This window comes from Hyaena hyaena, unplaced genomic scaffold, assembly GCF_003009895.1.
Source record: "Hyaena hyaena isolate Hyena2069 unplaced genomic scaffold, ASM300989v1 scaffold_725, whole genome shotgun sequence".
NCBI classification, from domain to species: domain Eukaryota; kingdom Metazoa; phylum Chordata; class Mammalia; order Carnivora; family Hyaenidae; genus Hyaena; species Hyaena hyaena.
Window position 1 is genome coordinate 613037 of NW_024081355.1, and position 14879 is coordinate 627915.

A 14879-nucleotide genomic window follows, 5' to 3' on the forward strand; every position below is an offset into this window, starting at 1 on the left:
ATTTTGATAAACTTCCATCTTCTCTGGACAATTACTGTCAACTCCATGCTATGAAAAAGAAACTTGCCTTCATACCACTTCCTCTCCACCAAAAACGACTTACCGCTACATAATAATTTTCTTGTGTTCTCGGAAGTCTGTGGTAAACATAGACCTGAGGTGTACTTATTAAGGACTTTCTCCTGGTGACCCAGCCTACCAGGGTACGATAAACATGTCCCCACTCACTCGTTCTTTTGCCACCTGTGAGTCGTGCTCTGATTCCGCCGACACTACTTCTTTGGGTTCGTCCAGTGGATCAGCCATAGAGGAAACAATAGGGATTTTCTTAGCCTGGAAATAATCATAGGCCTTCTTTCCACAGACTAAGAGTGTGACATTCTTCCCACTGTTCTGGATCCTGTCTACCACTTCCTCATAGGGTTCTTCCAGCACGTTCCCTCCGTTCACTTCGATGATGACATCCTCATCCTCCAGCCCCGCCAGTTCCGCAGGGCTGCCCTTCTGTACCTGTGAAAAAAAGGTTCTCAATTATCCCTTCCTGACACAGATAAGGGAAGGTTAGATTGGCTTCCCTTCAGAGGAGAGAAGGGTTTGAGAATCTATTTTTAACAATCTCATTTCTCCTTGAGGTACAGAAGAAAGGTGCTCTAATGCTTTCCTGCTTCTCAAAGCTTCAACTTCCATACTCAAACGAGTACCAGTGTAGGGGTCCAAGATGACAGCACAAGACCCTGAACTCACCGCCTCCCATGAACACCAAGTCTACACCTACATACAGAGCAATTCTTCCTGAAGAACTGAGGGCTGCTTGAACAGCTTCTGCACAACAAAGGGCAGAGCAACCACATAAAGAACGGCAGGAGCCACAGTCATAATGAAAACCGCACCCTCAAAGCTACAAACTGCCCTAGGGAGCGACAGCGCTAAGGGCCCTGCACAGAGATTCTCCAGACCTGGGGCACAGCAAAGAAGCAGCAGTATAAAGAGCAACCAGACTGATTGAAGGGAACCAATTTACCAACCCTAGAGCACCCGCCAGATGGTAGGGAAACTCCTGAAATTCTCCAGAGTCACAGCTACTGGCAAGTACCATTGCTGACCTCCTGTCTCCACCAGGACCGTGCAGACAAGCCTAGGGTCCAGGTCACCCCAGCAAGCCCTGGGGCCTTCGCCCACACCAGCTCAAGGCAGCCCCAGTGTGGCACATGCCAGGACCCCTCAGCCTTCACCCACTACAGCTCCAGCTGCCGCACCAGGGCACAAAGCACCCCAAGCTACCCCCCAGCCCAGCCCTGGTCCAGCCATGCCAGCAGCCACACGCAGTCTGCACTGGGGACATTTCTTAACAAGGCAGAGGTAGCTGTTTTGGCCTAATTCATAGAAACAAACCCCAAAAGTCAAAATGAGGAGACCAAGAAATAATGCTCCACATGAAAGAAGACAAAACCTAAGACAAAGAACTGAACAAAATGGAGATAAGCAATCAACCTGAGCAGTAGATGAACTCAGGAGAGAGAAAATATACTCTATTTCTGTTTTTTCTTATGATAACTGAAAAAAAGACACTAGGAGGAATCAACAGATGATAAAGAAGAACAACAGATCAGTGATCCAGAAAGACAGGTCATGTGGAAAGCACCCAAACTGAAGAACAAAAAGAAAAAAAATTGAGGTTAGGTTAAGGAATCTCTGGGGAAATATCAAGCCTGGTAACATTTATGTCATGTTATTCCTGTCAGAAAGGGACAAAGTTTACTTGAAGAAATAATAGCTGAAAACCTCCCCTAACCTAGGGAGACATTCAGGTCCAGGAGAACCCCAAACAAGATGAACCCAAGGAGGAACACCAAGACCCATAATAATTTAAATCTCAAAGATTAAAGATAGAGAATCTTAAAAGCAACAAGAGAAAGGCAGCTAGCTCCATACCAGGGAAATGCCATAAGGCTCGCTGCTGATTTTTCAGTAGAAACTTTGAGCTAGATGCCACTCCCTCTCGGGCCTGCAAAGAGCTGAAAGGAAAAAAACCTACATGCAAGAATGTTCTACCGGGGCGCCTGGGTGGCTTAGTTCGTTAAGCGTCCGACTTTCGCTTAGGTCATGATCTCACAGTTCGTGGGTTCGAGCCCTGCATCCGGCTCTGTGCTGACTGCCAGCTTGGAGCCTGGAGCCAATTTCAGAGTCTGTGTCTCCGTCTCTCTCTGACCCTCCCCTGCTCACGCTGTCTCTCTCTCTCTCTCCTAGAAATAAATAAAAAAATATTAAAAAAATAAATGTTCTACCAACCAAGATTATTTTCAGAATTGAAGGAGAGAGAGTTTCCCATACAAAAGCTAAAGAAGATCACAACCCTTAAATTAGCCTTCTAAGAAATGTTGAAGGACCTTCTCTAAGCAGAAAAGGCCAGAACTAGAAGAAAATTATGAAAGGAAAACATTTCACCAATAAAAGCAAACCTATAGTAAAGGTGGTAATCAGTCACTTATAAACCTAGTACAAAGGTTGAAACACAACAGTAGTAAAATCAATTATACCTTTAAAAAAATAGGCGGGGCACCAGGGTGGCTCAGTCGGTTATGCGTCCGACTTCGGCTCAGGTCATGATCTCACAGTTCATGGGTTCGAGCTCTGCGTCGGGCTCTGTGCTGACAGCTCAGAACCTGGAGCCTGCTTCAGATTCTGTGTCTCCCTCTCTCTCTTGACCCTCTCATGCTCACACACTCTCTCAGAAATAAAATATTAAAATTTTTAAAAAATAAAATAAAAAATCAAAAAGGGTTAAGCAATTTACAAAATAAGATGTGTGAAATAAGACATGCATGAAATGTGGAGGGGAGGGAATAAACATGTAGTGCTTTTAGAATATATTTGAATTTAAGTGACCAACTTATTATACTCTGCTATATACTTAGGATGTTATGTAGGAACTTCATGGTAACCATAAGCCAAAAACCTATCGTTGATACACAAAAAGAAGAAAGGAATCCAAGCATAACACTAAAGAAAGTCATCAGTCACAAGGGAAGAGAACAAAAGAACTACACCAATAGCCAGAAAATAACAAAATGTCAATAGGTGAATGCCTATCGATTACTTTAAATGTAAATGGTCTAAATGCTCCAATGAAAAGACAAGGTCACTGAATGGATATAAAAAAGACTCATCTATATATGCTGCCTATAGGAGACTCACTTCAGGCCTAAAGACACAGGCTGAAAGTGAAGGGCTAGAAAACACACCATAACAAGGGCACCTGGGTGGCTCAGTCGGTTAAGTGTCTGACTTCGGCTCAGGTCATGATCTCACAGCTCGTGAGCTCAAGCCCTGCATCAGGCTCTGAGCCTGGAGCCTGCTTAGGATTATGTGTCTCCCTCTCTTTCTGCCCCTCCCCTGCTCATGCTCTGTCTCTCTCTCCTTCAAAAATAAACATAAAAAAAAAAAAAAAACCATACAAATGAAGGGGGACAAAAGCCAGGAAGAGTCGCAATACTTACATTAGATGAAACAGACTTTTTTTTAATGTTTTTTTTATTTTAATGTTGATATATTTTTGAGAGAGACAGTGAGTGGGGGAGGGGCAGAGAGAGGGAGACATAGGATCTGAAGCAGGCTTCAGGCTTGAGCTGTCAGCACAGGGCTCAACATGGGGCTTGAAACCACAAACCATGAGATTATGACCTGAGCCGAAGTTGGATACTTAACCAATTGAGCCACCCAGGCGTCCCAATAAAATACTTTAAAACAGACTATAGCTAGAGACAAAGGCACTACATAATGATAAAGGGAACAATCCAAAATGTAACAATTATAAATATCTATGCACCCAACATAGGAGCACCAAAATGCATACATCAGCTTTTAATATATATAAAGGGAGAAATTAACAGTAATACAATAATACTCCACTTAGATCAGTAGATATATCATCCAGACAGAAATCAATAAGGAAATGGAGACTTTGAACAACACATTAGACCAGATAGACTTAACAGGTGTATATAGAACATTCCATCCAGAAACAGCTAAATACACATTCTTTTCAAGTAGACATTGAACATTCCCTAGGATCACGTTAGGTCACAAGACAAATCTCAATAAATTTAAGACTGAAATCCTATCCTACATCTTTTCCAACGACAACAGTATGAAACTAGAAATCACAAGAAAAAAATCTAAAAAGAACACAGTAGATGGAGGCTAAATAACATGCTACTAAACAATGAATGGGTGAACCAAGAAATCAAGAAAGAAATTTTTAAAAAATACATGGAGACAAATGAAAATAAAGACACAATTCAAACTCTTTGGGATATAATAAAAGCTGTGCTAAGCAGCTTATAGAGATACTGCCCTAAGCAATAAGAAAATTCTCAATTTAACCTTATACCTGAAAGAGCTAGAAAAGGAACAAAACCCAAAGTTAGTAGAAGGAAGAAAATAAAGATCTGAGTAGAAATAGAGACTAAAAAAATAGAAAAGATCAATGAAATCAAGAACTACTTCTCTGAGATATAAACATGTGTGTAACTTTAGGCAGCCTCAGCAAGAAAGGACTCAAAATGAGAAATGAAAGAAGTTACCAGCAACACCATAGAAATACAAAGGATTACGAGACTATTATCAGAAATTAGAAGCCAATAAATTGGACAGTCTTCCCTCTTGCCACTTTTGTCCAACATAACACTGGAAAACTTAGGCACAAGAATCAGACCAAAAAAAGAAATAAAGACATCCAGATTGATACAGCAAAAGTAAATTATTTATATATGACATACCATATATAGAAAACCCTACAGACTCCACCAGAAAACTATTAGAACAAATGAATTCAGTAAAGTTGCAGGATATAAAATTAATTCCCAAAAATCAGTTCTGTTGGTATTCACTAATAACAAAGTAGCAGAAAAAGAAATTTAGAAAGCAATTCTATTTACAACTGCACCAAAAAGAATAAAATACCTAGGAATAAACTTAACCAAGAAAGTGTAAGGCCTATACTCTGAAAACTTAAGATATTGATGAAAGAAATTGAAGATGAAACAAATGGAAACACATTCCATGCCCATGTACTGGAAGAACAAATATTGTTAAAATGTTACAGCACCCAAAGCAATCTACAGATTCAGTGCAATTCCTATCAAACTGCCAACAGTACTTTTCACAGAACTAGAAAGAAATAATACTAAAATTTGTATGGAACCACAAAAGATACCAAATAGCCAAAGCAATCTTGAGAAAGAAAAACAAAACTTTGTATATCACAATTCCAGATTTCAAGATATACTACAAATCAGGGAGCCTGGGTGGCTCAGTCAGTTGAGCATCCAACTTCAGCTTTGGTCATGAACTCACCATTTGTGAGTCTGAGCCCTGCATCAGGCTCTGTTGCTATACACTCAGAGCCTGGAGCCTGCTTCAGATTCTGTGTCTCCCTCTCTCTCTGCTCCTCCCCTGCTCACACACTCTCTCAAAAATAAACATTAAAAAAAATTTTTTAAAGATATACTACAAAGCTACAGTAATCAAAACAGTGTGGTACTGGCACAAAAAATAAACACATGGTTCAATAGAATAGAATAGACAGCCGAGAAATGATCCCACGCTTATTTGGTCAATTAATCTACAACAAGGAGGCAAAAATACACAGTGGAGAAAAGATAGTCTCTTCAATAAATTATGCTGTCCAGTCCAGTGAAAACTGGACAGCTGCATGCAAGAGAATGAAACCAGATCACTTTCTCACACCATACACAAAAATAAACTCAAAATGAATTAAAGACCTAAATGAAACCTGAGCTATAAAAATCCTAGAAGAAAACACAAGCAGTAATGTCTTTGACATTGACCATTGCAACATTTTTCTAGATACATGCTCTCAGGCAAGAGAAATAAAAGCAAAAATAAATTACCGGGACTACACCAAACTAAAAAAATGTTACACAGCAGAGATAGCATCAACAAAATGAAAGAGCAACCTACTAAATGGAAGAACATATTTGCAAATGATATACAACTCAACACCAGCACAAATAAACTAAGAATTGGGCAGAGGCCCTGAATAGACATTTTTCCAAAGACCTATAGATAGCTGACAGGTACATGAAAAGATGCCCAACATCACTAATGATCAGGGAAACACAAATGAAAACCACAATGAGATATCATCCTCATACCTGTCAGAATGGTTATCAAAACAACAAGAAATAACAAGTGTTGGCAAGGATGTGGAGATAAAGGAACACTCCTGCATTGTTGGGGAGAAGGTAAACTGGTGTAGTGACTATGGTAAACAGTGTGAAGGTTCTTCAAAACATTGAAAACAAATACCATAGGTTCCAGTAATTCCACTACTAGGTATTTACCCATAGAAACTGGAAACACTAAGTTGAAAAGATACATGCACCCCCTATGTTTGTAGCAGCATTAATTACAATAACTGAAATATGAAAACAACCTAAGTGTCCATTATTCAGCCTTCAAAATAGAAAAAGATAATCTGCCATTTGAGACAACATGGATAGACCTAGAGGTAAAATAAAAGAAAAACAAATACCACATATTCACTTATATGTGGGATCTAAAAACTTAAAAAGAAACAAAAAGCAGAAACAAATCCATAAATAGAGAATAAACTAATGACTGTCAAAGGGGAAGGGATTGGGGTGATGGACAGAATGGGTGAAGGAGAGCAGGAGATACAAGATCCCAATTATAGAATGAACAAGTAGCAGGATAAAAGGTACAGCATCGGAAATATGGTCAATTATATTGTAATAGTGTTGTACGGTGACAGACGGTTGCTATACTTGTGGTTGAATTGTTGAATCGCTATGTTGTACGCCTAATATATGTCAACTATACTTTAATAAAAATAAATAAATTGGACAACCCAGAAGAAATAGATAAATTTCTGGAAACAGAATCTTCTAAGACTGAGTCAGGAAAAAATAGAAAATCTGAGCAGACTGATTACAGGTAACAAAATTGAATCAGGAATCAAAAACTCTCAACAAACAAAAGTCCAGGACAAGATGGCTTCACAGGTGAATTCTACCAAACATTTAAAGAAGAGTTAATATTTATCCTTCTCAAAGCATTCCAAAAAAGAGAAGTAAAGCTTCCAACTTCATTCTACAAGACCAGCATTACCCTGATACCAAAACCAGACAAACACATCACACACATACACAAAATTATACACCAATATTTCTGATGAACATAGATGCAAAAATTCTCAAAATATTAACTGACCAAATTCTACAACACATTAAAAGGATCATTAACCACAATCAAGTTGTATTTATTCCAAGGATGCAAGAATGGTTCAGTATCCACAAATCAATGTGATACACCACATTAACAAAATGGGAGTTAAAAATCTAATGACCATCTCAGTAGATACAGAAAAAACATTTGACAAAATTCAGCATGATAAAAACTTAATAAAGAGAGCTTAGAAGGAACATATTTTGACATAATTAAGATCCTATATGACAAACCCTCAGTTACCATAGTCAATGGTGTAAAGCTGAAAGCTTTTCCCTTAAGATCAGGAGGAAGACAAAGATGTCCACTCTTCCGCCTTTATTTGACGTTGTACTGGATGTTCTAACAGCAAAAATCAGAAAAGAACAGAAATAAAAGACATCCACATTGGTAAGGAAGAAGTAAAAGACTCCACCAAAACCTATTCGAGTAAATGAATTCAATAAAGTTGCAAAAGTTAAAACATTAATATACAGAAATCTGTTCTGTTGCTATACACTAATAACAAAGTAGCAGAAAGAAATTTAGAAAACAATCCCATTTACAGTTCCATCAAAGAGAATAAAATACATAGGAATAAATTTAACCAAGGAAGTTAAGAAGGAGGTTTGAAAGACCTATACTCTGAAAACTATAAGATGACGGTGAAAGTGATGATGGCACACTTAAATGGAAATATATCCCATGCTTATAGATTGGAAGGATATTGTTAAAATGTTCATAGTACCCAAAGCAATCTACAGATTCCATACAACCCCTATCAAAATCCCAGTAGTAGTTTTCTCCAAACTAGAACAAAAGATCCTAACATTTTTATGGAACCACAAAGATCTCAAATAGATAAACAATCTTAAGAAGAACAAAGCTGGGGGGGTCTCACAGTCCCAGATTTTAAGGTATACTCAAAGCTACAGTAATCAAAGCAGTGTGGTACTGGCACAAAAATAGACACATAGATCAATGGAACAGAACAGAGAGCCCAGAAATAAACCCACGCTTATATGGTCAATTAACCTACAACAAAGATGGGAAGACTATATGGGGGAGACGGGGAGACAGTCTCTTCAATAAATGGTGCTGGGAAAACTGGACCACTTCCTCACACCACACACAAAAATAAACTCAAAATGGATTAAAGACCTAAATGGGAGACCTGAGATCGTAAAACTCCTAGAGGAAAATACAGGCAGTAATTACTCTGGCATCAACCTTAGCAACATTTTTCTAGATCTGTCTCCTCAGGCAAGGGAAATAAAAGCAAAAAAGAAACTACTCAGACTACATCAAACTAAAAGGCTTCTGCAGAGTAGAGGAAAGCATCAACAAAATGAAAGGGCAACCTACTGAATAGAGAAGATATTTGCAAATCATATATCCAATGATGATGATAAATAAAGAACTTACACAACAACAATGGATATATGATATTTGCAAATCATATATCCAGTGATGATGATAAAGAAATAAAGAACTTATACAACAACAAATGATCCAATTAAGAAATGCGCAGAAGACCTGAATAGGCATTTTTCCAAATGGCCAAGAGATGCATGAAAAGATGCTCAACATTATTAATCAGGAAAGGGCAAATCAAAACCACAATGAGATATCACCTCACACCTATCAGAAAAGCTAGTATCAAAAAGGTAAGAAATGAGCAGTATCAGCAAGGATGTGGAGAAAAGGGAACGAACCCCCGTGCACTGTGGGTGGGAATGTAAATTGGTGCAGCTACTATGGAAAACAGTATGGAGATTCCTTAAAAAATTGAAAATAGAACTACTATAAGATCCAGTGATTTCACTTCCCAGTGTTTACCCGAAGAAAACAAAAACACCAATTTGAAAAGATCTCTGCACCCTATGTCTACAGTCACCTAAGTGTCCATTGATAGATGAAAGGATAAAGAAGATGGGGGCAGGAGTCCACAATCAAATATTACTCAGCCATAAAAAGGAATGAAATCTTGCCATTCAAAACAACATGGATGGACCAAAGTCAGACAGAAATCCGCCTTATGATTTCACTTACATATAGAATCCAAGAAACAAAACAAACAGAAATAGATTCAAATCCAGAGAAAAAATTCGTGGTTGCCAAAGCAGAGGCAGACAGGGGATATGGGCAAAATAGGCAAAGGGGATTAAGAAGTACAAGCTTCCAGTTATAAAACAAATCACAAGAATTAAAAGTACAGCTTAGGAAATGGAGTCAACAATATTTAATAACTATGGTGACAGTGGTAACTACACTTACCAATGAGGAGAATTTGTAATGCATATAATTATGAAAATGCTATGTTGTACGCCTGAAATTACTATAACATTGTAGGTCAACTATACTTCAATTTTTAAGAAATCATTAAGATCACCAGAAGAAAATACCAAGTAGCATTACAGTGGTTATCATATTGTATGTCTTCTGGGCTGGAGTACTAATTAGATTTCATAGGTTCCTCTTCTTCATTCCCAACTTGAGAGCTATGGGGATACTCTCACTGTCAGTCCCTACAGGCTGGGGGCATTATGCCAAATGTACAGGAGTAAACAAGTCAGACTTGGTAGTGACTGTCAACCACAGTCGTGACGATTCATTCTGATTTGAAAGTACCTAAAGACAATTAGATGGTTAAGAAAAACAAAAGACGTGAGCTTACTAGTCACGTACTAGTCATGACCTTAAAGAATACAGGACCGTGACAGCATTTATTTACACCCAAGTGAGACTGTCAGTGTAGGCCTTCAGTGTAACCTAAGCCATCAATGAGCGGGAGAGAATAGAACTCTCCTAACTGTGGTGTGTTCATTGGGCTGCTAGAACCAGATTACCATACCTCTTTGACGAACGAGCCTGGCTGACCCTGAATCGCGTTTAAGTGAAAGCCATAGCCATTTTCACCTCTAACCAGCTGGCAGAGTTTAGGCTTATGATCTCCTACTTCCTCTGTAGTATCTGGACTTGAAACCTCCAGAGGATCCGGAGCTGGAGCCGGAGCCGGAGCCTCCTTGACAGAACCATTAGGCAGCTCTTGACTTTGATAGTAGAAAAATGGAGAAAAGTGAGCCTTTGGAAAGTAAAGGGGGAAAAAAAACATGAATTGTAAGTATGAGTAGTTATAATTTATTACATGTGCTGGCTTAATTTACAAGGTGTCATACATGGTCCACAACTCTTGCAGGTTCACCTGATTAGGGGCAATAAAATTTCTCTACCATCCAAACCAGAAAAGGTATAAAAAAATATTGAGCTTGGTCATGGAGTAATTATATAAACATGTAACCAAATAGCATATACATGAAATAAAAGCAGTACAGAGCATTGTACAAGCTTACACACAGTCAGTGACTTGCCCTGTGGCTCATGCATCCTAGGTTCGTCCAGCCCTTCCCCTTCAGAGCCCCTTAAACACACCAGAGAAAGTGAAACAAAACACTGTTTTGATCACCATCTGAAGTACATGTACTAATTTGTTGTACTCGTTTTTATTATTAATTGTCATAACCATTAGTTGACCCTTCTGGTATGCCAAACTCTTTACATCTTTAAAAAGTTCTAATCTATCTCAACTCCCAGACCATCCATGTGAAGGAGAGGGTGATGGTCTTGAATACAAAAGAGGCATAGAACAGGAAGCATATGACTGATTTTTTAATAGAATTGATATCTTGGTAGACTGTGGGTTTTAATTGAGAGAATCAAAAAGGTAGGTTTGAGTACGGTAAGGTCCTGGATCTGCAGTTAAGTTGCTGCCCACGTGTGTCCAGGACATTTATTAGGCAATGAATAGAAAAGCAGGCAATTGAGAGTGAGTACAATGAGTGCTCTGCCCCAAATCACGCTGTTCAGCAGCCTGGCTAAAATTAGATTGGGGTCCTCTGGTTATCATCTCTCTCACTAACCACAAGACCATATCGTCTTTTCTAAATAAGAGTAGCCAAGAACCTCATAGTTACCCAATTCAACTACATTTCAGACCTTTCAGTGATGTACTTACAAATGTTACACATTTCTGTCTTCAAAATGTGGAAAGTTAAGCCAGCATTACCTTGATTCCCAAAGCAGAGAGAGACCCCACAAAAAAGGAGAATTACAGGCCAATATCCCTGATGAACATGGATGCAAAAATTATCAACAAGATACTAGCAAATCGAGTTCAACAGCTTATAAAAGGGATTCATTCCTGGGCTGCAGGGCTAGTTCAATATTCACAAATTAATCAATATGATACATCACAATAAAAGAAAGGATAAGAACCATATGATCTTGTCAACAGATGCAGAAAAAGCATTTGACAAAATATAGCATCTTTCTTAATAAAAACCCTCAAGAAAGTCAGGATAGAAGGAACATACATAAACATCAAAAAAAATTATATATATATGTATATACATATATATATATATATATATGAAAAGCCCACAGCTAATACCATCCTCAATGGGGAAAAACTAAGAGCTATCCCCCTGAGATTGGGAACACAACAGGGACGTCCACTCTCACCACTGTTGTTTAATGTAGTGTTGGAAGTCCTAGCCTCAGCAATCAGACAACAAATGAAATAAAAGGCATCAAAATTGGCAAAGACGAAGTCAAACTTTCACTTTTCACAGACAACATGATACTCTGCTTGGAAAACCCCGAAGACTCCACTAAAAGGCTACTAGAGGGGCCCCTGGGTGGCTTAGTCGGTTAAGCATCCAACTTTTGCTTAGGTCATGATCTCGCGGTTCGTGGGTTCGAGCCTCACATCAGGCTCTGTGCTGACTGCCAGCTCAGAGCCTGGAGCCTCTTTCAGAGTCTGTGTCTCCCTCTCTCTCTGACCCTCCGCTGCTCACACTGTCTCTCTCTCTCTCCTAGAAATAAATTAAAAAATATATTAAAAAATAAATAAATAAAATAAAATAAAATATTTTTTAAAAAAGGCTACTAGAACTGATACATGAGTTCAGCAAAGTCACAGTGTACAAAATCAATGTACAGAAATCGGACGCATTTTTGTATAACAACAATGAAGTAACAGAGAAATCAAGAAATCGATCCCATTTACAATTGCACCAAGAACCATAAAATACCTAGGAATAAACCTAACCAAAGATGTAAAAGATCTGTATGCTGTGAACTATAGAAAACTATGAAGGAAATTGAAGAAGACACTAAAAAAATGGAAAAACATAAGTACTGTTAAAATGCCTATACCACCCAAAGCAATCTACACATTCAATGCAATCCCAATCAAAACTGCACCGGCATTCTTCTCAAAGATAGAACAACCAATCCTAAAATTTGCATGGAACCACAAAAGACCCCGAATAGCCAAAGTAATGTTGAAAAAGAAAACCAAAGCAGGAGGCATCACAATCCCAGACTTTAGCCTCTACTACAAAGCTGTAATCATCAAGACAGTATGGAATTGGCACAAAAAGAGACACGTAGACCAGTGGAATAGAGAACCCAGAAATGGACCCCAATGTATGGCCAACTAATCTTTGACAAAGCAGGAAAGAGTATCCAATGGAAAAAAGACAGTCTCTTTAGCAAATGGTGCTGGGAGATCTGGACAGCAACATGCAGAAGAATGAAACTAGATCACTTCCTTACACAATACACAAAAATAAACTCAAAATGGATGAAAGACCTAAATGTGAGATAAGAAACCATCAGAAACCCTTGGAGAAAACAGGCAACAACCTCTTTCACCTCAGCCACAGCAATTTCTTGCTCAACATGTCTCCAAAGGCAAGGGAATTAAAAGCAAAAATGAACTATTGGGACCTCATCAAGATAAAATGTTTCTGCACTACAAAGGAAACAATCAACAAAACTAAAAGGCAACTAATGGAATGGGTAAAGATACTTGCAAATGACATATCGGATAAAAGGTTAGTATCCAAAATCTATAAAGAACTTACCAAAGTCAATGCCTGAAAACAAATAATCCAGTGAAGAAATGGACAAAAGACATGTCTTCTTTTCCAAAGAAGACAACCAGATAGCTAACAGACACATGAAAAGATGCTCAAAATCACTCATCATCAGGGAAATACAAATCAAAACCACACTGAGATATCACCTCACAGCAGTCAGAATGGTTAAAATTAACAACTCAGGAAATCACAGATGCTGGCACAGATGTGGAGAAACGGGCACCCTCTTGCATTGTTGGTGGAAATACAAACTGTTGCATCTGCTCTGGAAAACAGTGTGGAGATTCCTCAAAAAGTTAAAAATAGAACTACCCTACAACCCAGCAATAGCACTACTAGGAATTTATCCAAAGGATACAGGAGTGCTGATTCATAGGGGCACATGTACCCCAATGTTTATAGCAGTGCTTTCAACAACAGCCCAGTTATGGAAAGAGCCTAAATGTCCATCAACTGATGAATGGATAAAGAAGACGTGGTTTATATATACAATGGAATACTACTTGGCAATGAGAAAGAATGAAATCATGCCATTTGCAGCACTGTGGATGGAACTGGAAAGTATTAAGCTAAGTGAAATAAGTCAGTCAGAGAATGACAGATATCATGTTTTCACTCCTATTTGGAACTTGAGAAACTTAACAAAAGACCATGGGGGAAGGGAAGGGGGAAAATAGTTACAAAGAGGGAGGGAGGCAAACTGTAAGAGACTCTTAAATACAGAGAACAAACTGAGGATTGAAGGGTAGGTGGGGGAGAGGGGGAAATGGGTGATGAGCATTGAGGAGGGCACTTGTTGGGATAAGCACTGGGTGTTGTACGTAAGCGATGAACCACATAAATCTACCCCCAAAACCAACAGCACACTGTACACACTGCATGTTAGCCAATTTGACAATAAATTATATTAAAAATTAAATAAAATAAAATGTGGGGGGCGCCTGGGTGGCTTAGTCGGTTGAGCGTCCGACTTTCACTTAGGTCATGATCTTGCGGTTCGTGGGTTCGAGCCCCGCGTCGGGCTCTGTGCTGACTGCCAGCTCAGAGCCTGGGGCCTGTTTCAGTCTGTGACTCCCTCTCTCTCTGACCCTCCCCTGCTCACGCTGTCTCTCTCTCTCCTAGAAATAAATTTAAAAAATTAAAAATTGAAAAAAATAAAATAAAATGTGGAAAGTTATCAGTGACTCGTTACATACAAAAATACCTCCGACATCACTACCTAAAAGGCAAATCAACTGTATGTGATCATAGCAGCTAATCTTGAGGACAAATACCATAACATTAAACACTTAGTGAATTTTTATTCACTTTCAGATATTGGGGTGCCTAGTATGTGCCAGGAACTGGTTTAGGTGTTTGTTTAGTTCATGGTTATATCTCAAAGATCCGTCCACCCCTGTGTAGAACCTGCTTTAGAGGGGGTGAAGGGAAGGGGAGGACAAAGATGGAGAGGGCATCTTGTTTTCAAAGTTCTCTCTTATATTAACCAAAACATTATAGTTAAATCATTGTCATAAAATTAGGAGGGGTTGGAAAAGAATTAATGCCAGAATCCACTTTATAGCACAGCCTGAGCAAGGACCTCCTGACTTCTGTCTGAACTTTTCCACCAACTGGGAAGTCACCACTCAGCAAAAATGGCTCACCCTGTTCCTAGTGCTAGCTCCCTCTATATTCTCTATTTGG

General features: G+C 38.9%; 1 protein-coding gene across 3 annotated transcripts in view; it reads right to left on the bottom strand.

Annotated features, from left to right (window-relative positions):
- The window catches only part of PDZK1 (PDZ domain containing 1), a 41760-nt gene that overhangs the window by 1803 nt on the left and 25078 nt on the right, over window positions 1-14879 (bottom strand). The window contains exons 7-8 of one of the 3 annotated variants that reach the window (XM_039217856.1): window positions 10103-10333; window positions 244-510 (exon numbers count right to left, since the gene is read on the bottom strand). In XM_039217856.1, coding sequence (XP_039073787.1) covers window positions 244-510; window positions 10103-10333 — 498 coding nt within the window. Of the gene's footprint in view, window positions 1-228; window positions 511-10102; window positions 10334-14879 lie in introns of all 3 variants that reach the window. The other 2 variants (XM_039217855.1, XM_039217857.1) reach the window with 2 other exon arrangements.